The following is a 25,791-nucleotide window of genomic DNA, read 5'->3' as shown; positions in this document are numbered from 1 at the left end:
ATTAACTACAATTAAAATTAATGACGTTCTGAAACAAGCACGGAATAATACATTCAAACAAACAGGAAAGGGATAGCATATTTGAGATTGCAAACACTGAGAACACGAACAGCATTAGATATATATATATATACATATATATATATATATATATATATATATATATATATATATAAAACGCATCCCACAATATTTATGAAATATAGACGCTTACATATAGACAGGGAAAACGTACATGCAAAAAAAGGCACACACATATGTGGATAAAATATCTTCAAATGATATGGCAACAGCTTTATATCTTCCAATAAATGAAGTAAGTGCACGCAAAGAGAGAAATATATAGCGTTAGAGTGAGGAGAAAAATGTAAACAATAATACACATTTGATAAATGAATGAAGATTTCTGTAATTAGTTGATATAATCATATATATATTAGTATGCATATATATTTGTATATATATATATATATAAATATATATATATATTTGTATATATGTGTTAGTATATATATATATATTTGTATATGTATATTTGTATATATATATGTATATATGTATTCGTATATATATATGTATATATATATGTATATATATACATATTTGTATATATATATATATTTGTATATGTATATATATATATATTTGTATATATATATATATATATATTTGTACATAATATATATATATATTTGTTCATATATAAACTTTTACATATATATATATATATATATATATATATATATATATATAACGAGGGAGAGAGAGAGAGAGAGAGAGAGAGAGAGAGAGAGAGAGAGAGAGAAAGAGAAAATAATTCTTTTGAATGCTAGACATCTTCGACATCCTCGCCAGGGGCAAATGTTGGCAATTTCATCTTTTTGTAAAAAAAAAAAAAAAACGAAGTGGAGAAAACTAAAATTTATGATGAAAATGAGAACTACTTATTTACAAGCACTATCAAATATATTTACAGGGAAGAAGGAAGGGTAGAAGATAAAATTAAATTAATTAACGTATATATATATATATATATATATATATATATATATATATATATATATATATATTTATATATATATATACACGTTAATTAATTTAATTTTATCTTCTATATATATATATATATATAATATTTAAAAAAAAATTAACTATCACGAGTGGGGAATGATAACCCGCATATAAACATACGGGGGGGTAAGGGAGTGTCGTCAGATCTATAATATCCCTCTATAATTCGCCGTAAATGTCTAGATATTAACAAACCGCTTATGCCTTCATAGAGAGGGTTTGAGGCGTGCAATTTAAACTGATTTAAGAGTTTTCAAATGACTACACAATCGGCCTCGAAATAAAATTGAAAAGAAGTCGTCCTTATATGCTGCCACATTCTGGGTTATCCAATAAATTATTTCCAATTGCGGAATCTAAATTATTGTGGATGGGGTTGACGATAATTTTATTTTTATTTCGAAAACCTAAAGGAGCATGTTGTCTTATACTTGGTTCAAAATGAACGCTGGTTCGCCCGACTGACATTGCGAAGTTAAGTGCAAGGCAAACCGTCTTTTTTTAAAAAAAGAAAGGCAGGTTTCGTAATGCAAATTACCCTAGATAGAACAGTCGGAAAACAATCATTGATAGTCTGTTTAAGTTGATTAATAAGAGGGGCACATTCTTCACAAACCCATAAGATATAGAGTACACTTTTATTGTATGCCGTATCTCCCGTCTGTATAGGTTTTCTCATTTAGATTGAATCTCATGCACACAAATATTTGCTTTTGTGTGTCTAGATAAATATCCGAAAGTTTATAGTCAAATATATCATGGCGAGTGTGTATAAGTCCAACTGACGAGAAAATGGTGTGTGCCTTGAATTTAGTATCTTGGGTGTAAACCTTCACTGAATGCATAACTAGGGGGCTTCATTCGCAATAGAAAGACAATATCAGTGTGTAGCATTGACAAGAAAAAAATTGTGTATTTTCATATCCCGGTGAAAAAATGTACCCATTTCGGGTGCAATCAGAAGAACTAGGCTAATTCTGTTTTCTATTTCACTCAACATTGGTTACAAGAGCAATGATATCCATATAATACGGGATACACCGTTAGTAGTAGTTTAATTATCTTAGGAAATATCCCAGTAGGAGATGAATAATTGACGGTAATAAACGTTTAAATAATAAAGGTTTATTTCTCCTAGATTGAATAAAATTTCTTCATGGCACTAAAAATACCTGGACAAACATTACTAGTAAGAAACTATACTAAATACCGTAATAATAACGTGTTTTTTTTATTTAAATATTATAATACACTTTAATGCATAAAGTACTTTCCTTTAAATGCAATTTGTCTACAAATGTGCCACTCCACTGAAAAGTGTATGAATGTTTTATTGCTGACTGAGATAACTTCTGAACATATATATCATATATAACTCTGCGACTCGTATTATAAAAGAACGCATCTTTTATAATATTAGATCATAAACGTTCTGATCCCAATTTAGCATATATTGAAATGAATGGCTCTCGTCTTGGGGAGGCCTCATGTTTTGAAAAGCTTCTGGGCTTAACCTTTACTCCTGATAGTAAATTGAGCACGTACATAAATCTGTTGCCAAGGTTGCTTGAAAAATGGTGGGATATTTTTATCGATCCAGTAGATACCTCACTGCTGATACAATTCTCTAGCTATATAAGAGCCAGGTACGGCCAAGGATGGAGTACTGCTGCCACATCTGGACAGGAGCTGCTGGAAAGAACTTACCTGCTTTGATAGAGTTTAAAATATCCTCGAGTGATCTCCGGGCTTTGATAAGTGATGATGCCAATGTAAAAAAAAAAACTTCGGTTTAACAGCAATTGCATCATACATATAAAATGCTGTCGATAAGTATGAGACAAAGGTCTATATCACAAGATGTGCAGCTACGAAAAAGCTCGAATGCCCTCGTTGATACTAAGTCCTTTCTCCTGGATATGTCTATATGAGTAGCCGTCGATGAGAAAAAAACAGAAGCTAATAGAATTAATGGTTCCCTTCCTTTAAGAACCAAACTCTTGTCCTTATTATCATTAGGCATCTCCTAAATATAATTATTAGATCATCTATAGAAATTTATGCAGACGTCGCTACTATTAAAGGCCGTCAATTACCAAAATACCTCTGATTACACTGGACAACAGTGTCTTTGCTGTCCATCGTTCTTAAACTGGTTTAGACTAATTTGGACGGCTGTTTCTGAAAATCATATAAATTGTTTCTTGTTTTGTCAAGTTGAAGAGATATTTGCTATTTTATACCATTTTTTACGGAAAATTAAATATTCTGCATCCCTGTTATACACCGATTATCGCTCTTCCACTTACTCCTAACTAAAAGGTCTCACTTTGACTTCCTCCTTAGCTTAGTCTTTAATTCACTTTTGCAAGAACTGGGAAAAAGTACGCATATTTCTTTATACACCTCCATCCCCGGCATCAACTATGTTTCATTTATTCCCTCTTCCTTATAATGTATTTGTTCGCCTGTTTCATGCAACGTGACATTTCATGTTCCATTTTTTACGAACTTATTCAGTCTTTCGATTTCTTGAACTCCTTTCTTTGTTGAAAGCGGGCGTACATATCGGAAAACAAATCCATGTACTTGACGATGAGATATTTATATAACCGAGTTGAAACATTTATATATTGGCATATACGGCGACAACGATGACAATAAAAATTACTTGTTGAGTTCATTATTTGTAGTAGAAGAAATATAATTGCGGGAGTGGACTTTTCTTTTCAACACAGAGAAGCGATATATTATTGTTCTTGAGACAGAGAGTTACACTTTTTTAGGATGTCTCGTATAAATTTAATTTTACAAAGACACTAGTAAAATTACATTATATTTTCGGTGGATGACAAATAAAAACAAAAGGCTTACTTATAACATGAAGACATTTATTCCAGCTGGGTAGATCAGGATCAGGGAGTAAATTGCCTTGGAGAATTACATTTTATTATCTCCCTTTCTGGTTCGCGTTTCAAAAGGGCTTAGCTTACTCAAATCTCTTTTCTCCTTAATCTCTTAACTCTGACTCCAAGCTGTATCTCGAAACTTTGACTAATGCCAAAGACTCTTAACTAAATATATTGACTCTATCTTGCTTTTTGACACCAAAACGTTAACAGTTTTTTCATGTGGCTTTCACATATTACATATGTGTCCAACATGTTTTTAGCAACAAAAAGAGAATTTCTAAACTTGATTTCCAACACAATGGACAATACTTCACAATCCTTAAGATTGTATCTAAACTTCCGATACGTATTTTTTTAAATTCTTGATTACTGTGTTCGACTCCATCCTTTTCCTCATAATAAATATTATTTTAAATCCTATTTACGTCGTTTCTCTAATGATTAGGATACGTCCCCTTCCATATATGACATCCCTTCCCGTCTCATCTTTCAAATATGTACGCATTTTCAAATGCCAGTACGTTTTTTTCTATTCTTGCTCTATACCTGAACAACTCTTTAACCCTTACAACCCACTCGGGTACGAAAGATCACACACCATCATAAAACACTTATTGGTCAACCATTTTCCAACTGATGAGTTTATTGTTTTTAAATTAGAATCCCCATCCGACTTTCCTGGCATAATTTTTTCGGTTTAGGGCACAATATTCTATGATAAATATCAACTGTTTAATCCAGTCACCCTTATGCTGTTTCAATAGTTGTCTAATTTTACCTCTCTGACAACTCGACGACTCTTTGTCTGATTGTCCCTGACCCTTTTCTTTTGCGGTTGTTACTATTGACTCATTTTGTACCTATTTTACTACTTTTGGGACAGAGAGCAAAGCTCATTTACTTAATACGTTTTTAGTCAGTAGCTTTTACTTATTCAAGGTATCTTTAATTGTAATGTTGTAATCCTTTGGGTTGTGATCATAGCGTAGTATCTGTGTTAACTGTGGCAATCAGGACCAATGATCAAAACATTCTTCTTCTTCTTCTTCTTCTTCTTCTTCTTCTTATTATTATTATTATTATTAATAATAATAATAATATTTGATCGGGCGAAGGTGGATCACTGGATCAATTATTATGATTAGAAAAATAAACGATTAAATGGGGGCAAAATTATTGGAATATAATATAATATATGACAAAACGAAAGTGAAAATAAACAAATAAATAGATTGAGATTACATTAGCTGTTGGTCTGTGATACGTGAGTAAATGTAGATTTGGGGAGATTCTAGGCAGTCGTTTGCTGGACATCAGAAAGAACGGACGACTCAAAATGATGCGGCGAGCGGCGTCATTTCAGGCATCTTGGATGTAAAAACGTGTAATCTCTGAAGATGCGGCCTGATTATGAAAATAAATGTTCGTAAATATCAGCTATGTTTTGTGTTATTTACACCTGTTAAAAAGAACTGTTTGTTTACAACTGTTTCCACTTCAAACGTATTCTGTTAGAACTGTTGCATAAATATATGAATATACACAGTAGACGAACACATAAATAAGACGATGTATATACATACACGCATTTACACGTATCTACTGATAACATATAAACCCCCAACTATTCAACATGTACGTTGTTATAGAACGTATTCATATTCATACACACAACGTAAACGAACCACAATGATTCACGTGCATCACCTTGCTTGGCTCCTAAGAACTCGACAATAAAATAGGAAATATCTTCCTTCTCTGTGCCAAATCCTCCTGCGCATATTGAATCTTTTACTGTGATGGTATGCGAATTTTCTTTTTTCTTCCCTCACAATGTCCAAGATCCCAAAACAGGTTTATCTCTACATTCATACATTATTAAAAAAATATTATAAAAAAAAATTATAAGGTATCTTGTTACATTATTATTCTTTTAACGTTTTTACGCATAGTTTATTATTCTCTTGTAATTAATTCCAGTTAGATTCTCTTGTACTGACTTCTTAGTCATCTATATACCTGAAGATCTCTCGTGCCTCTCTAAGTGTTCATTTTTAATTTATTGTGTCGAGAATTACGAACGACTGGAAACCGGCAACCTGACCTTATTAAGCACACGATTTCGCAGAGTCCATTTGTTTTTCCCACAAGTGCACCTCATTATTGTGCTGAAACCTGGCAGGTGATTTTCTTGCTGAAAAAATGAACAACATAAATTCTTCTGTTTGGATTATCACTTTCCGAAAACCGCCATTTACGTAAATCTTATTCCTGTCCCTTCTTCCAAATTCTATATTATTTCTAGATCCCCCATTCATGTAATACTCGTCTTAATTTTTTTTTATAATCTGTTTTTCGCTTTTCAATTTTTTTTGTTTTAATTCCTACCTACTTAATTGTCGGCATCGTATTAATGAGAGCAAAAGTACAATATATTATGCATACAAATTAAATTTTTTTCAACAATATTATTTAAATGTCCATTACACACCAGACATGAGACAGGTAAACACAATAAATGTTTACATCTACAATCCGTACATTTTTTTCAAATAACAGATACTTATAAATCCTTTACAATTGAAAAAAAATGCCCGGTTTTTTTCCAAAATATATAAACACAACACTTTTTTTCCTTTATCTATTTTCTCACGAAAACAACAACAGCAATAAAAACAAGAATACTGGAACGCGAAACTTTTGCATCATCACAGGACACCAATATAAACCCACGTTAAATAGTTTCTCTTTTTTCTTTTCTTCGAAAAAAAACAAAACAAAAAAAAATAAATGAAAGCTGAAAAATTCAACATTCAGCACAAAAATGCCTTTTAAACGTTTGCGTCTCTTACCATCAAAATTGCATTCATCCCCAACAATAACAAAATACATTTCGGCAAGTTTGCTACTGTTACGATTGACACATGACATTAAACAATCCCGAGACATGAAACAATTTTTAAAACAATAAAGTGAATGACACCTATTCCGTATCTTTATTTTTTGTGTATGTTAAAATGCTATCTCCCCTCCTACATTATCCGCGCGCGTATTTCAAACAATCGCGATTTATAAAGCGTGTGTCGGTTTATTTATCAATACATTACGCAAATATACTCTTGAGAATTTCGTGTTTATTTTTTTCCCCCACGAATGTCTCTTGTTTTTCCTTTTTGCAGCATACTCTCTTTTTTTTTTTAAATACATTTTGTCTGTTTATGAATAGATGAGTTTCGTCTGTATGAATGGATGAGTTTTTTTTCTTTCTCTTTTAAATTCGCCTAGCTTTTTTCCGTGTATTTTAGGACCTTACTTTCCACGTTGTGACATATTTATTTATTTATTTCCGTGGTTAACTAAGTTCTTTTTTACGATCCCATACAGGTGTCAATGATCACCGGCGCCAAATCAAAACGTATTATTTAATGCAGTGTACATATCGTGGAGGACATTAATAACGGAGAGTGAGATATTTATATACTGGCGTATACAGCGAAATCGATGACGATGACAATTACTTGTTGAGTTCATTATTTGTAATACTAGCGATATAAATGTGAGGGTATGCTGTGGTTTTTACACAGAGAACAGAAATATTATTGTTCTTGGGGCAGACACTTGCACTTATAGATGATGTTTCATATAAGGTTCATTTTACAAAGGCAATAGACAAAATTACATTATATCTTCGGTGGATCCCACACGAAGACAAAAAGCTTGTTTATAACATTAATACATTTTTTCCAACTGGTTATGATAATCGGGTACTTGATTGCCTTTCAGAATTACATTTTATTGTCTCCTTTTCTGGTTCAGGTTTCAAAAGGACTTAGCTAACTCAACTCCCCTTTCTCCCGAGCGTCCTAGCCTTGACTCCAAGCTCTGTTTCTGAATATTGACCGATATTAAACCCTTTTAACTGAAAGGAGGGCAGGGCAATGTCATTCTGTAAGGCAATTGAATTCCTGATTATCATTTCATGTAGTACTTACCAACACAACAAAAGCCCTCGTGTTTGTGCCTTGTATAGGCATGCGCGACAACAAAACTAGGGTTTTTATAAGAGGAAGTCTCGAGGTTGTCAGGAATCTACAGGCGCATGCGCAAGAGAAGGGATTGAGATAGTGGTATAAAGGCAGGTCGAGTGAGAAGGTTGTTGTTGTTGTCATTGGACGTTACAGTGACGCGTGGGTTAGCAGGTGATTAAGAGGCGGTTTATTTTTGTGTGTCAAGTCGCGCACCTAGGTGAAGGTCATATAAATCGTTCACCTCGGTGAAGGTGAAGGTCTTGCAGTGTCAGAAATTTCGTGAAAATAGTGAATAATTCCACCCCATCTTTCAAAGCTTATAACACCTCGAAAAATGTAATTCAAGCCCTAATTTTTTTTTCAATTAAAGGAGCAACGACCAAGGTTTTATTAAAAAAAACCAAAAAAAACAACAATGTGTGTGTTTTTTTAAAGGTTTTAAACTTCGGACTTTACAGGTAAATTTCTAAAAAAGCGATTTTTTTTGTTTTAAATTTGAATATATTATTTATTGACCTTTTCTCTTCAATTTGTGATATATAAAACTCCCCGACATAAATTAATTATTTACTTTTTAATTGACATTTCAAAATGAGAGGCGTGAATTATTCGACCCCCTGTCTTTCCAAGCTTATAACTCCTCGAAAAATGTAATTCAAGCCCTAATTTGTTTTTCAATTAAAGGAGCAAGGACCAAGGTTTCATTAAAAAAAAGACAAAAAAAAGCAATGTGTTCTTATAAAATAAGGTTTTAAACTTCGGACTTTACAGGTAAATTTCTAAAAAAGGGATTTTTTTGTTTTAAATTTGAATATATTATTTATTGACCTTTTCTCTTCAATTTGTGATATATAAAACTCCCCGACATAAATTAATTATTTACTTTTTAAGAGAAAGTTGAAAATGGGTGACACTTGGGGGGCGTGAATTTAAAAAAAACGTTTGTCTAAAATATTATATTCAGTTTATTGGAAAGAGCATAAAATTTCACATTGACCCTGAAAATATCGTAAAAATAGAATCAATAGAAAAATTTTGATAGATTTTTAAAGTTTAAAAATTGAAAAATATTGAGTTCGGAAAATTCATTACTGTTTTTAAAAAAAAAATATTTCTATTACTTTTAAAACAACTGTAATAGTTTATTTTCGAAGTATAATCCATAAATAAAATAAATAACCCACTTTTAACAGAGAAATTACGAGATTTTTATATTGTATTCGCAGTTTGTGTTAGGGGTGTCAAAATTCCTACAAAAATTCTGATACTGCTAGTGAAGGTCATAAGCTATTTCGGCGATTTCATTTTGTCTCTTTTCCTGGACAACTATGGCTGGGGCAAAGTTTGATTTAAAAGTGATACCCGAATTCGACGGATCCACTTCTGTTGTCGACTGGGTCGAAAGGGTTGAGCTGACCTGCAACCTCTGTGAAGTAAAGGGGGTGCATACCGTGATTCCCCTGATATTGGCTGGAGGCGCCCTAAGTGTATATCAGCAACTGAGTGCTGTGGAGAAGGCTGATATTACCTGTATAAAAAATGCTTTATACAAGGCATTTGCTATGGATCCCTGTACGGCCTACGAAACATTTGCCACTAGGAAGCTCATGCCAGGAGAAACCGTGGACGTCTTCTTCGTGGAGCTGAAGAAACTTGCAGTTCTATTTGGCAATGGAGTGTCAGAGCAAACACTGGCGTATGCGTTTGTGGCCGGCCTTCCCACCCATGTTAAGCAACGGTTGAGGGCTTCCACCAGCATATCTGTAACGCCCATGGAACATTTGTTAGAACGCGCTCGAGCCATTATCAGAGATGAGGAGGACCTGAGGGATCCGGTTGTAATGATGGCGCAGGAAGCCAAGACTAATGCTGAAAAGAGTCCCAGTTTGAGACCCACGACCAATGGGAGATGTTTCTGCTGTGGCCAGCGATGTCATATCGCAAGAAATTGTACTAACAAGGGGCGGGGGTGCCCGCGCTGTTTCCAATGTGGTAGCTATGGGCATTTATCCCAAAATTGTGCGGGGAATGCATCAGGGGGCAGGACGTCAGCGCCGCCCTGTTCCCCGGACAAGATTTAATTGAGGCGCCAACGACAATAAATGTGTACGTGGACCAAGTGCTTTGTTCAGCTCTTCTCGTCTCCGGGTGCTCACACACCATCATAAGTGCCAAGTTCCGATTGGAATATTAAATGCCATCATGTTATAAGTAAAGTCTAGTCTTTGCTGAAAGGATATTTGCTTTTGGCTATCGTCTTTGTAAATGAACATTGTGTAAACCCCTTCCAAAGTGTTAACTGTCTGTTCTCTTAAGTCGTAATGGAATCTTCTTTCCTCACTAATGTCACCATTATAAAAAGAACTGTATAGCTCTCTCTTTATACCAAGCTCTTATTATAAATATACAATGTGTACGATCTATTATAAATGTCGTCATCCGTCTCCGTCTGTGTGTACCTCGGTATATCGGTATGTCCCACCACTCTGGCGTGTCTGCCACTGGGAGCGACAGGTCTCCCCATTGGGGGAGGGGATTTAAGATTCCCGAAACACTGAAGAAGGCCGGGCAACTATCTTTGTAATACTTGTAAGCATTATTGTGTGCCGGAGCGTAGCGGCCAACCTTGCTGGGAGGAAGAGTTGAGTTGTGAATTTTATCATTTTTTGAAAACCGACATAGACATGTCATTGTTTGGTGGTTAGAGAGTTGAATTTGGGTCGTGAGAGAACCTAACAATAACGGAAGAGTCATCACTACACCCCGTCCATCGCCACCGTAAACCACGTAGAGTAAGATTCAATAGCGTGTTTTGTAAGAAATCAACTTTGGACAATTGTATATATTATATTTTGTAAATTCGACTTGAATTAACTCGTGGAATAAAGACATCTGAGTTTGTCTTTCTTTTGTGTGCATTAAAATCTATTTAATTTCAACATGATACGGCATATCAACCCGAAGGTGAAATCGCACTGACCAACTGACCAACGAGACCCCGCTGTGCCGAGAGAATTTGCGAAGAATTTCCTGTGAAACGATAACTACGCGTGCGTGCGAGTTCACACCTTTTACCAGTAACCCGGAAAGGTAACATTTGTTGACTTGTGATTCGAACCCGTTGACACCTCTACCAAACACATAAAGAAAAATGTTACTTCATAACCTTTTATAAAAAACACCATATTGAATTCCTGCCACATTCACATAAGGGAAACACTATGTTATATTACAATGACGTTGCCTGTCTGTTGATGTAGCTTGGTGTCAAACATAATGTTTCTCAAATTGTCCTCATTTTATAGACATTTCCAAAAGAAGCTTATATGTTCTTCCTCACAATGGCAACTTATATGTATCAATTCTTTTAGACCATTTAACTACCAAAAAAGTGATGAAATCAAATTTGTTCTGGAAACGATTTCATACAGACAATGGATTATGTGTCGATTTAATACTGGTTTGATTTCTCATCGGACCACAAGGTGCTTACGCGAACATTTTAAATGTTTGTGGGATAGCAAGACATACCAGAACTGTATAAAAAGATTGGCTTGTGGGCAGTGACTTTACTCCTGGCTCTCTCATTGTTCTGTCTTCTACTTTGATGGAGAGTTCCCAAATTGTATTCCCTCCTCTCCACATAAAGCTCGGCATTATGGATAGATTTTATAGCTCTTCATAAAGATGGTGATTGTTTCAAAAATATTTGTATGGATTTTTCAGACAAAAACGTAGAGAAATTCAAATCCGGAATCATTCTTGCCGCCAAAGTCTTACATTATATGGACGAGATCATGCTTTTATTCGATTATTAATTAACAACCCTAATGTTATTTTGCATCGACGAGTGGGATAAAAATATACACCCTGAAGGCAAAATTACTATGTTAAAATACTGATATTCTAGAAGTGGTTAATGACTCTAAGTATCTTGGATAATCACACACGTTAGGACTCTTTTACACATCGCAAATCGATGTGGTACTTCATGCTTTCTCTCGAGATTATGCGCTAAATTAAGGAACTGGCTTGTGAAAACAAGCCTTCATTACTGTAATGATAGAGAAAGATGTAAGGCAATAAAAGGTTGCGATAACTGCATTAAAACCTCTGTGTTAAAGTAAGCAATGTGGTTGGCGAAAAATTAGATTAAACCTCACTCAAAAGCGCACCTGGTTTTTGAAATTACTACGTTCGCAGTCGGACATTTTAGCTTATATCTACCATTCATCCCACTATGTTTACTTCAAATTGCCAGATTGTTCAGTCTTTGTGAATAGGCGAAATTAATTTTATTATGTGTCAGGAACAATGCACATCCATAACACATTTGGTAGAGATCGAAATTGGTTGAGAATATTGAAATTACAAGACGAGAATTCATTACAAAAAAAACTACATAATTGGACTCTAAACCCAAATACAATTAAACTATTGAGTGATTTTTAGAAAATATTGAAATGCAAGCATAATATGACTAAGATCATCCTAATAAAAACAGAATAAACGGTAGGTATTGGTTATAAAGATCATATTGATAATTAGAATAATAAACATAGGGAACAGAATTAATGGTAAAAAGGCACCACGCAAGGTGTAAGTAAATATCGTAGTTCAAAATTAAACTTTTTGTTCATAGATTATGCACCGTTTTTATGCACTATAAATTATATATTATTATTTTTTTGTTATGAATGAGAAGCAGAGTATAATCAGCTAAAACATTGTCTTCTTAATCCACTTTTCTCTCGAATGTCCTCCTCCGTTTCTGTATTAAAGCACTTATCTACACATATGTCAGGTTTCTATTTTTTCTTACGTTTCCCGGTCACTTACATATTCACCGCAACATTTTCGAAGTGACAATTTTGAAAGAAAATAATTGTATTTAAGCAGATAACGGGGAAGCTAGAAATTGATGCCCAATTTCATTGTACATAAAAATATTTCAAATCCTCTCTAATTGTTTGAGTTTTGCACATCTTATTAAAACACCCCACTCCCTACTAATTCTTTCTTTTAACAATAATACGCTTGCTAATAGCACTACTTCCTCCTGATATACTTTGTTCGACGTGTCTTGGAGAAATGGTCTTCTTCATATAAATTCAATGAATTAGGAAGCTTTTACATACGAACATATTTGGCATATAGCGTTTAGTCACACAAAAACATACTATTATATTCCTATAAGTAGTATGTGCATATTTTGTGTCTTACGCTTAAACGACTGTTATTTCATGTACATTTATAACTGACATTATTCTGGTCATATAGATTCAAAATGCCATAGGCACACACACACACATGTATATATATGTATATATATATATATATATATATATATATATATATATATATATATATATATATATATATATATATATAATGTGGGTGTGCGTGTGAGTATTGTATACAGCATTCTCTGTTTTGAGAAAGCGTTGGTCAAGCTAACAGAATTAATCAAATTTATAATAATTTTTACTTTTGTTAAATGCCCTCATAGTATTTTGCATGTCAGTTATTATTCATGTTCTATATATATATCACAAATGTTTTATGTTCCTCGTAAGAAATATGTCAGGTTAAAATCTAAATAAAAAAAATAATAACGTCAAAAAGGAGTGCATTTTATAAACAGCTGCAAATATGCACGTACACTTAGACGCCAAAAAGCACATTTCCCAGAAGACACATTCCGGACTCGTGAATAAACGATGTTCATAAATATATTGCTTCATGCATTTTGTTTTTAATTGTTACTGTTTTTTTTTTTATTTCGAAATATAATCCTTGTAGCTTGTTGTGTTTATTAAATATAGCCAAAATATTGTTTTAAACGTTTCTTTGTTAATGTGTTCTTTTCATGTTCTAATCGAAGCATTGTCTTCGAGCACAGAGGGCAATTCTTATTACTAAATGTTGGTAAAACGAATTATATGCAAAACCAATTGAAGATATGTTATGTTATTGTAAAGCCAGTGCAGTTTCAAATTCTTTATTATTGTTTATATTAACTAGTAGTTTGCATATATATCAAAATCACAGATGACCCATCGAAAATAACTATATGTATTAACTTGATTTTGGCTAAAATAATTGTCTCAAATTATTTCACATCTACCTAGCGAGTTTACCTTTTTAATAAGTTTGCGTAATCGCAACAGCCGACTTATATACACGTCGCGCCCGTATGAGTTGCTTCAGCCGAGCGCAGTGCCAATTTATAAGATTTCCTTCAGTGTATTGCATCCAAGTTCATGTAGTGTTACTGGAATATGTTTGTTTTTCTTTGTTGTAGTTTACAAGTTGTTGTTCGTTTCTCTATTTTATGCCTTTAGATTTTCTCATCGGGGTATTTTGTTAGGATTTAAACTGTTGAGATTATCCCTGTATACGGTGCGATATCTGTGTTTTTCTTCTTTCCAATGTGTTTGGCTATTTAAACATTTCACGAGGTTGTTTTGGTTGTTCCACAATTAAAGGCATTTTATTAAGTTACCACGTGCTTTTTATTTATTCAATTCACTGACAAGATTTATATATATATATATATATATATATATATATATATATATATATATATATATATATTGTTCTTTTTCCTTTTCTTTTAAGCTTGTAGTTTTCTAGTTAAAAAATCTACAAATTCGCATTTTTAAATTATTAATCATATTAACTTCCGCCTTTTTCTTTTGATGAGTTTTAAAAAATATACTGGCATATTCCTGATTGTTTGGATTATATTTTATTGAACTTTATAAGGTTTCTGGTTATATCATTTGTCTGTATGCGTAAATAATTAATTTAAGTATTTCTGTGACAATAATAACGAGTACATTTCTGTGACAATAATAATGAGCACATAGATGGCGTGTTGACACTCAAGCTCGAAACCCGACCAATACGAAATGAAAAGTTATGAATGTACTCTTCTGATGGTAGAATTCGTGTCTATAGTTTGTAGAAAAAATACACATGCCCTTTAAAAATGTCAAAGAGTATCAACGACACGCCTGTTTTCAACTTCCGACTTGACTGATTTCTAAAACCGCCGTATAAAGACGATGCTTTTGCTCACTCGGAGTAATTTCGTACGCACGGTTAATTCGCATGTCAGTGGAAGAGAAGAACGGCGTTGTTTGTGCAGGAAACGCCATTCAACAGGTTAAAATTTTAGTGTAAACGTGCCAAGCTTTTTCGACTGTTAATATGCCGAAAATACGACTAAGCAGCAACAGGGTGAAGCTATGTACTGTCGAGGGAAACGTAGTATCATGGCTGAAGAATTGAAGGTTGGTAATGAAACCCAAAAGACAGATGATGCGGCAAACCTGCTGCCTTTTTATCTGAATGGGTATGCATTGGCTCGCTATGTAGAAATGAGTGAGATTGACCAACTGGACGCCAAGCGGATAAAGACTAGATTAAAAAAGGCATTCACAAATCGTGCGTTTCAACTTACAGGAAGTCAAACATGATTAAATAGTTTGGCGATTACACGAATATATCAAACTACTGGTTGGACGGGTTGGTTTTTAGGGAGACTGACTAGAACAAATTGCCAAACTGTTTTTTATCACAGTGTCCTCTGATGCAATTTCCATCGAACTCTATCACGCACCAAAAATTGATACCTTGACCAGGGAAAATCTTATAGCAAGAACAAGAGTGTTTACGCCAACCAGATACTAAAGCCTTAACGTAGTTACTGCTGTAAGTCCATCCAAAGGTTAATCTGTTGTTTCTGCCGGCGGAGGAGTAAACTGCTTTAAATAGGACCACATCGATCACACAAAAGTAATTGCAGAAGACGTGGAACCGATCGCAACCGATGTTGCAATCTTGGTCACTTTGCCCAGGACTGTTTGGAAAACGAACAAGGAAATGAGTCATAAGCGGCAACTTCTTCACGAAGATGTAAATGCGGTGCTCCTGGGGATTGCTGTCTACGATGATTACATGCGGTGTTCGGCATTAATCTACACAGGATGATCGAATACAATAAGAGATGCAAATCGATATCGATTGTTGAAGACAGAAAAAGTTGGCGTGGTATTAGAGGGTTGTCCGGCACCTACTGCGAAATAGGAGTAGCCACTATTTCAACAAACGATCGTGACTATGTTAGGATCGACGCTCTGGTGGGGCCTGACAAATCTGGGTTGTTATTTGCTGTTAGGGATCCATGCGATAACAGCATTAAGAGGTATAACTGTTAGACCTGCGGGTGTAGTCGGATCGGTGTCTGAAAAGTTTTCACGTGTTCATCGGTGAACTGGTATATGTCACGTTTGACCATTATAACAGAGCATGGATAGCGGCATGCGAATAGGCAGATACCCGCCCACCTGAAGGACTGCGTAATGGATTGTCAGACTAACTAGTAACTGCGGTGCTTCGGCCAGATTATGATCAAGAACACCGCGAATGGATTGATAACGGTTGGATTGAACCTTACCTGGAAAACAGACTCCGACTTCCGATGGATTAATTCCATTGGTGGCCGTGTTGCAGTGGAGTAAGGCAAAGATGCAACCAGTAATGGACTACTGCGAACTCAAAAATCATTTAGATGTATTTATGGCGAATGCAGATGTTATTACTGCCAAGATGCACAAGTGGCGGAAAAAGGGACCAACATATCACTGCTTAATCTCCCTTTCTCCAAGTAAAAGTTCACGGGATACTGTGATAATACCAGACAGTAGAGGGTGATACTATTACATACTGTTTGGCACGTTTAGGGTTTGGTTTAAACATGGCTCTCCTCATTATGAAGACTATCGTAAGCAGGTTGTTATCGCAGGAGGAAGCTGTGAACCGTACGACATTGGCTCGCATCGATATCTTTGTTAACGAAGAGGTTGTTCTCGGATCTCCAGTCCGGGAACTTTTAGCTCGATTCGGACTAGAATACAAGGACCTGGACGGACTTAGGGACGGCGCACCTGTAATGCAACTAGCAGTTTACATGAAGCAGAGTGGCTTACGTTAAAAACGAGGAAACGCAATCCCAGAAATTCCTAATATCATAAAATGACAGGCTGTATGTTTCTTTGTGTAGAAAGCGAGTAGGACATCTTCCAATACGAGCATGCCTACGTCTGGCATGCAGAGTAATAAAGAGAAGATCCTGTTTAATCAGAAACGGCTGGGATGACAAGTTGACATACTCCTTACTCTTTACTTCGGCATATGATGTGCGAGATGTATACGCAGTAAAGCGAACGATCCAGCTTGTGTGGACTGGTGGGTTGACACCCGGGAACTTAACGTTTGGGTCGATGCTAGCAACAGGAGTTACGTTTGAACGGGACGGAACTGTGGTGCAGGACGCTGATTGGCTACGACCTGAGAACGACGCGTCACATATTAATCTGGTTGAATTGGATAATGTTTCAAGAAGAATTAACTCATCGCTCCAGTTGCAGACCAAGGTGTTGCACATAAAGACCGACTCTACGTGTGTACAACACCAAGTCTCAGACACTCGGCTAGAAAGTGCGAGATCTCACCAAGAATTCCAGTGAGATGCTTAAAAGAAAGTCGACTGAATGCCCTCAAATAATTGGTGAAGTCATATAAGCTCTCTTAAGACGTGACCTTAGTTGGTCAATTCACTATATTGATCATTAATTGATGCGCGTACCGCAAAAATAGATTAATGACCTGAAGAAAAATGCGGACCTCGGGCACCGGATCGATGCAATGTACGTCACTGAGTTGTATGCGGCCCAGATAATAGTCATGCATAGAAATAGGTAAGACCCAGCAGTGCGACGCTCTGCTAATTCCCACCGAAAGAATTTTCCCTGCGATAAAGAAAAGCAGCCGTCAGATAAACAATGTGAACGTGCTTTGAAGGCCGATATGTATATATATATATATATATATATATATATATATATATATATATATATATATATATATATATATATATGTGTGTGTGTGGGTGTGTGGGTGTGTGGGTGTGTGTATATGTATGTGTATATATCTATATATACATTATATATATATATATATTGTGGTCAAGGTCTGATGTGGACGTGTGTTAAAAGCACACAAATGTCTTAGCGTCACACTGTGCTTCTTCCAGACAAATAAACCTCACGTGCACGTCGTGACCACTGCCACACAGACGTGGCTCTGATGAACGGCGAGTGCCCTGCGTCGTAAAACTGGACATCCACTGCCTTGTGGGCCAAGGTTCTTTTAACCAAAGTCCAAGGGTGGGTAAACCCTGACAGAAACCTCCAGAGGGGTTTAGGCCCTGTCAGCTGCGGCATAAATGACCCACTGACTTGTTGAGTATGTTCCGGTGCCCAGCAACCTAAGACCCAATTATGGATCAAGTGGCATGGTGGGTGAGGAAGGCTCCCGTAAGCAGTGGTGGGTGTGGCATTTATAGGAGAAAGAAAAACCGTTATATACAACCTGCGACGACTGATGTTTCCAATGCTGTTGACTTGCTCTTCTTTTTGGTTCAATGTGGCAGCTGTTAAGAGAGTGCAAAGTCTTTCCTCACTATAAAAAGCTTCAAGCACAGGCATTACTTGATAGGCAATGCAACACACACTTTGCAATCAGTGTGTATCCCGATAACAAAAAAAGGCTGACTATATTCTGAAACGACAAGCGGATATTCAATGAGGATTGGTGCAGATATGGCCGTGAATGTCAATAAAGGCTTTGCAACTTCCAGGGTCTGGCATTATAGGTGTTCAAGGCACACAGATTAAACCCGGTCATCAGTTGATGTGCTGGACTATAGAAGACTCATAGAGGTGACTTTCTGGCACGTGTTGCTAGTTCCACTCATGTTTGCGTCTTTTGAGCCAGATATATATTAAGTAATGGCAATAGTCGAGAACGAGTTGCTGGCATCATATATAAATATATATATTTAAACAAATATTATATTTTTTTTATTTCCCTTACATTACGTTGTGACTTGGCTTTCAAGCGCACTTGAAGCGTATTTCATTTTATTCAAATTAAAACAAAGTTTTTCTATGAGCTCTTATTCTTGCCGATATATATATATATATATATATATATATATATATATATATATATATATATATATATATATATATATATACATATATATATATACACCCATATATATATATGTATATATAGCGTCAAGAATAAGATTTCAGACGATATATATATCCATATATATATATATATATATATATATATATATATATATATATATATATACTAGCTGTACCCGGCCACGCGTTGCTGTGGCTCAGTTTGTTAAAATGGAACACATGTGAAAGTAGAGAAAAGTTTGATTCTTTTTTTCAAGAGAATGTACACATTATTTTTTTAACAGATGTTAAGAAAATAAACAGAAAAATACTCCCATCATTAATTATGCAAAAAAATAAATAAAATGTTTATTTTGTGTGTCAATATGCTTATAAATTACGATAAAACTTGCTGAGTATGCACTGTTTTACGGTTGTTATAAAAATGGAACGGAAACTTAAATTTCGCTTCACTTTAATCTTTCTTAATTTTTTAATAGTGCCCCCAAACGAATATAATCAAAACAGTAACATTCAACAATTGTACTTTATGTATATAAAACACAAAATATTTATTAAAAAATGTTTTTTTTAAAAGTTAATAAATAATTCCATTTTTAAACGAAAAAGTCAGTTTACCTAACTTACTGTATTAATGCTAATTTTTTTAAGCAAGAAAAAAAAGGTAAATATCCAGATACGCTACTTCATAACACTGACCACTCTAATTTGTTTTTTATAGGTAATTGAGGTCGCTGACAACGAATCTGATAGTTAAAGTTGGGGCAAATTTACTGTTTGCATTGTATTTACCCCTGAACCCACGAACTTCTTTCCACCATTTTGTAGCTTCCGTTTATGCTACGCGTATGCACGCTGTAGCATAAACGACGGCATCACCAAGCAAACTACGTAGGGGGGAGGCGATTTTTTTCCATGACATAGAATTTTCTAATTTTCAAAAATACATTATAGCGCTTTTTGGGCGAAAAATTTAAAATTAGCTGAAAAAGAAATAAAATAAGAAAAGGAAAGCACACCAAGTTGGAGTACGGGGTGGGTAATTTATCTGTTTGTTTTTTTTTTACCTGGAACATCGAATTTAAAAATTTTCCGTAAGTAACGCACCGACATTTACCAATTGGAACACCATTTAACATTTTCCGAAGATTTTACTTTGTACATTGGGGGCGCGAGCGGGGGGGGGGCGGATGTGATGTTGGGGCGCGCAAACAAATTAGAGTGGTCGGTGTTCTGTAGTAGCGTATCTGGATATTTACCAAAAAAATATTTAGGTTTAGCTATAAATTCCTAAACTCATTTCACTCTAAATAATTTAGGTGACTGAAATAGGAATCTAATTGAATCTTTAATTTCCTGAATATTATGCTAGAATTCATTTTTCTTCGAGTTATATCGAATACATTAATACGGATTTTAGGGACTTTTTTCATAATGTTACTGTAAAAAAATTTTTTTATTGTTACAAATTACGATGCTTTAAAAAAAACCAAAAATAAATTCTTGCGTTTTTTATTTACTACTGAAAATCATAACTTTAGTAAAGGTATTTTTATTTAAACAAAATAAAACATTTTCACTAAGAGTTAAGTAAAAATAATTAGTTCATTATATTCTGCGATCATTATTTGAAAAATACTGCAATTTTCATTAAAATTTGTTAATTTCCTGATTTTTGGTGAATTTTTAAGTAAAGGGAGGAGTCAAAATGTGTATACACTTTGAGTGTCGGCACACGTGTGGTTAATTTAAATTAAAGTTCAATCACATGGTTACATTATCAATAATCATGTAATTTAAACCCATTGACAATTTACCGATATTGTAAACACATTCTGTTTACATTAAGCCTGTGGTGTTTTTTTAGTGATGCAATGTTGGGGTGTTATTACTGTACACATAGATTCGAAAAAGTTGTCCAAAACAAATATATAACAAATAAATGTTATCAAAGGCAAGATAAGTTACTTTTCTACCTAACTGGATATATTTTTCGTGTTTTTATTCCATGTAACATGGGAAAAGGTGTTATGAATAAAACACCGGATAAAATACTGTTAAAAACTCGCTCAATACATGTTACTGTGACATAGGTTGACATATATTCGGCGGGTTTTTAATAGTATTTTGTATAGTTTTTTATTTATAACACCTTTTTCCAAACTTACGGTGTTAAAGAGGATGTGAGACGCCATCTTGAATTTTCAAGTACATCGGTAAACGCTGTATGTTTTTCGAGCTGAATAAATATGTTACACTGAATAAAAGCACGAAAACTATATCCAGTTTGGCAGAAAAGTAACTTACCTTGCCTTTGATAACATTTATTTGTTATATATTTGTTTTTTGACAACTTTTTCGAATCTATGTGTACAGTAATACAAACCCCTTCGGAGGTTGGAATGCCCCTCCACCTAAAATGAACTTGGAAAAATCGATTTTATAGTGAGATTTAAGAATGGTTAGTCGAAAAAAAGGTGAAAAACAAAACAAATAATCAATAAATAATTGTTACCAAAGGCAATAAATGCTACTTTTGTTTACTTACATGAATGAGTTTATTTTATGTTTTAAAGTATTTTCAATCGCTTTTCGGGTTTTCGTTATTTTTTAATAATCTAATGCGGGTGTGTGGGTGCCAAATATCTCCAGATTTTCTCGAATGCACCGCTAGATTGCAAACGAAATCTCCAGATCTAGCAGGAAAACCGCTAAAATTTAACACTGGTCACGTGACAGGAAGCGGTAATAAATAATTGCCCCTAAATAAAAAAATGGCCTCTTGGTACAAAGAAAAACACCTATTTATCATAGAAAAATTAAGTGTAATGTTACAATTAAAATGAAATATATAAAAACACACATGGATATAGTAAACATATTATACCAAAACGTGGAAGCCATCCGTCCAGTGGTTTTCTAGACAATTAACTCCGAACGAACCAACATTTACATTTTTATATATATAGATAAAAGTCATATAAATTAACTACAGATGAAATTTATCCGTAAAAATTTACGTAAAAATACTTTTCAGACAGTTAATCCAGTATTTTACATTAACGAATATCCAGTTCTTTAAAGAATTGTCATTATAGAACGCTCATCCTCAAGCCCTGCAACGCTCTCTTCAATATTTTGGAGACTTAGACTGCAGGCAGATAAATTCAGCGCTCCCCATGCGATAGCGGGATGGCCTTATTCATCAACGAGCCTGTGCGAGCAGATACAGATTGTCGCACACTGAGACACTGACAAGCGGTGCCATTCACTATGAGAACCCAGATCCTGCCTTCCTGTGCTCTATCTGTGCAAAGCAGTGTAGTTCACGCATCGGGCTTCACAGTAATCAACGACGTCACAGAGTCAATTAAATAAAACAGGATTAATAAATGATCAATGAGATATCGTCATCCGCATGGATAGACTAATATTACTAACTAATTACATACATGTCAATGAATTCTGGAATATATCAGCATTCATTAGATCTACGACTGTTCCTTAATTTTCATTTATACACTTGTAGTATTCAGTTAAAATTATCATTTCAATTGTTATTTTAACTCCATGTGCTACTATGAAAAATTATAATTACCTATCTCTATTTTTCTAGGAATACTAGCAGTTCCGCCCGGCTTTGTTCGGGCCCTATACAGTGTTCATAAGGCTATATGCATATGTATCTATTAAAAAGTGTGAATATGTAAAGTAATGCCTTTCTGTATAATATTCTTCATTGACATTCGATATAAAAAAGACAGACATACATTTTCACTTTTATAGATATACTAGCAAGACCACCCAGTGTTGCTCGGGACCGTATAACAAAATTAGAACAATTTTCAACATGCCTGTTATTTATTAGGATAGAGGAGTTTTTGATGTATCATTTGCCATCTTGAACAAAAGAATGTTTTCCTATCCCAGGACGAAACTCGAATGACCAGTGCCAGTGAGTGAAAAACTTTCCAACGTGATAGATGCCTTTTTGGCAAAGACAAAATCAGTTTAATGAATATCTGAACACGTGGAAACTCCGGACCGGTACCTTTAAAATTATTTCAGTGCTAAATTGTCGTTATTATACTGTTTATTTTGTATTAATTTTGTCTAATATATTTTATTACAGTCTGAAGTAAAATGCAAAATGTCTAGAATATCCCCCTAGGATAAATGATGTACTCTCTCTATAAATATAAACGAAAAGATCCCAACCGCCATAACCCATTCTCCATCACTTCTGCTATAGCAGCGAAACTCGAATGACAAGTATCAGTGAGTGAAAAACTTTCCAACGTGATAGATGCCTTTTTGGCTCAGAATAAATGAGTTTAATGAATATCGGAACACGTGGAAACTCCGGACCGGTATCTTTTAAATTATTTCAGTGCTAAATTTCCATAATTTCTTTGTTTGAAGTGTCTCTTGGAAAGAGGAAAAAATGGGCACTCTTAAATGGAAATTAAAGTAACCTATATCTATTCCATTTTTTAATTCCTACTTATGGGATGGGGATTTATCTTCAAATATCTTGAATTTCAAATTAAAGTGACGGACTTATACTACTTAAATATTAATAAGTCCTTACACCCCCTGTTTTTTTAATGGAGAGTAGACAACGCATTGTGGATGCGGTATCGGCAGTTTTCGTTACTCTTGCTTCCTCTTATTTGTCCCACAATCCTCATTTCCAATGAGTGATGTTTCTGACAAAGGGTGAAGAAAAAGATGCTCTTAATGACGACTTTACTTCGTGAACAGAAGCCTGATATGTTCTGTTTCTATGTCTATCCTTGTGGCCATGTTACTAGTAAGGGCGCTGGAGGTAAACGTTTAATCTCGGCTGACGTTATCCGCCTGATAGTCAGGGTCCTGAACCTTGGATTAATGACTAAGGAGTCCGTCCTATCAGCAGGTGCAAAATGCTGGGGCTGCTGTATTGCCATTTGGTGAATGGACTCTAGACCATGCAGTAGTTTCGAGTGGAGCCTCTGTATGCCATACTAGTGGGTAATTGTTACGGCTTTACCTTATCATGGCTAAAAAAAATCTTCCTCTCCTTTTCTCTCTTACCGTCCCACTCTGCCCTGCTCTAACCAAGTCTGTCGACCTGTTCCACAAATCCCAATCCTCAACATTCATGTTTCTGTTCTATTTTTATTATATTTTAGTAAAATAATATTTCTTTATTCTTTATTGCTGTCGCTTAAATTATTAAAAAATGTTCGGTTACAGTTTTCTACTTAATTGATTATTATTTAGTTCGTTTACACAAATAAATTTCTTCTATTTTCTTTATTATTACCGTCGTTTATATTCTGTTATTTATTTAAATGGTTTAATTTGGCTCTTCTATTACGTCTTGCTTTTACATTCTTTTAATCTACTGCAACATTCGTTCTGTCTAAACAAATGCACGTGCGTCTGCGTCGCGTCCGTACTTTTATATTTAATATTGACTTAATTTGTTGTTATTGCCAAAAGAAAATAAAAATTATAAAATTAAAACAATATGGAAGAACCTCCGGTTTATACCGAATCTATTTCATTCATCCTGTTTTTAATATTTAAAAATATAATGAATTATTTTGTTGTTTTTCTTCCTGTTTTTTATGTTTTTGTTTATCATTATAGATGTCTGACTGATTTAACTAACTATATTTCTACGTTGTTGTCAGTAAGAATCCGTTTCCTATTTTAACATTTTATTATTTCATTTCGTTCATTACTTTATCAAAAATTGTCCGGTTACAGTTTTAGAATTTTAATAGTTATTATATTCTCTAATATATTCTCCGGTTATACAGATTAGTTTTGTTTTGTTTATAATTATCGCTGTTTCTCATAAACTATTTAAATTATTAATATGTTTGCTTATCATTTCTTTCCATTAGACCCGATGTTCATTTTCGTTGCAGTTATTTTAGTTCTTGTTAAGATATCCCGCATCAGATCAAACTTAGGTCGTCGTACTCGCAGTGCGGAAACAAGATGATGAGTACTTGCCAGGCAAAATCCTGAACAACAGGAATCTGCAAACGAGCGGGCACACAAAGGATGATTCAAATACGTGCCGATGAAGCAGCAAGGTCACATACAGCGAGATTGTGGAGGCAGAATTGCAGGTAGAATAATCCGGTAATGATTCTACAGATCTGCTTCGTTCTCTATGGAATGAACGTGGGAGGCTGAGGCATGTTGACAGACGTTAACAGGAAAATGCAGATCAGCGTCAAACACAATTCCATGCCGAACAATCCGGAGATTTGCATTTCCTTGCATTCCACTACAACCCTGATGATCATTATAGTTTGTGTTCATACGTTCACAATTTAAAGAACCACCAGAAGTGTTAAAAATTTTGCTTGCTTACTATACTGCTGAATTAAAGCATTTTCCATCGAACATTAGGAAATACAGCTCATACTTCTCAATGGCATCGTTCGCTGCAGACATAATTACAACCCCATTATTGCTAACTTTTAAAGAAAAGGGCAAATTTACCACAGAGTTGGATCTCTACTTCCGTTCCGAGATGGTCAACATTCATTCTTGCAAATGTATTCCATTGGTTATAACAATTATGAACTAAATGCACGCTGTTGAATGTTGACTGTAATTAGAAGATCCATTGTTTCCCTAATGCAAGACCTGCTCCATAATAAAAAAAAATCGTGAATTTATTCATAACTTCAATTGAACTAATGGCAT

General features: G+C 34.6%; 2 protein-coding genes across 2 annotated transcripts in view; one reads left to right on the top strand and one right to left on the bottom strand.

Moving 5' to 3' along the window:
- Positions 1–25,791, bottom strand: part of LOC145283595 (uncharacterized) — a 3,312,299-nt gene that overhangs the window by 3,178,580 nt on the left and 107,928 nt on the right. The window lies entirely within an intron of this gene.
- On the top strand, positions 7,238–11,136 carry LOC145284046 (uncharacterized). Its single transcript, XM_080133129.1, has 2 exons — positions 7,238–8,262; positions 9,286–11,136. The coding sequence occupies exon 2, from the start codon at positions 9,340–9,342 to the stop codon at positions 10,090–10,092; it is 753 nt and encodes a 250-aa protein (XP_079989255.1). The 5' UTR covers positions 7,238–8,262; positions 9,286–9,339; the 3' UTR covers positions 10,093–11,136.

Source organism: Euprymna scolopes, chromosome 8 (assembly GCF_053919585.1).
Source record: "Euprymna scolopes isolate OS-2025 chromosome 8, ASM5391958v1, whole genome shotgun sequence".
Lineage (NCBI taxonomy): Eukaryota > Metazoa > Mollusca > Cephalopoda > Sepiida > Sepiolidae > Euprymna > Euprymna scolopes.
The sequence above is the reverse complement of the archived record's forward strand: the minus strand, read 5'-3'. Positions and strand labels throughout refer to the sequence as shown.

Coding starts and splice junctions, on each gene's coding strand:
- LOC145284046 (XM_080133129.1), top strand. CDS start 9,340: ATGGCTGGGGCAAAGTTTGATTTAAAAGTGATACCCGAATTCGACGGA.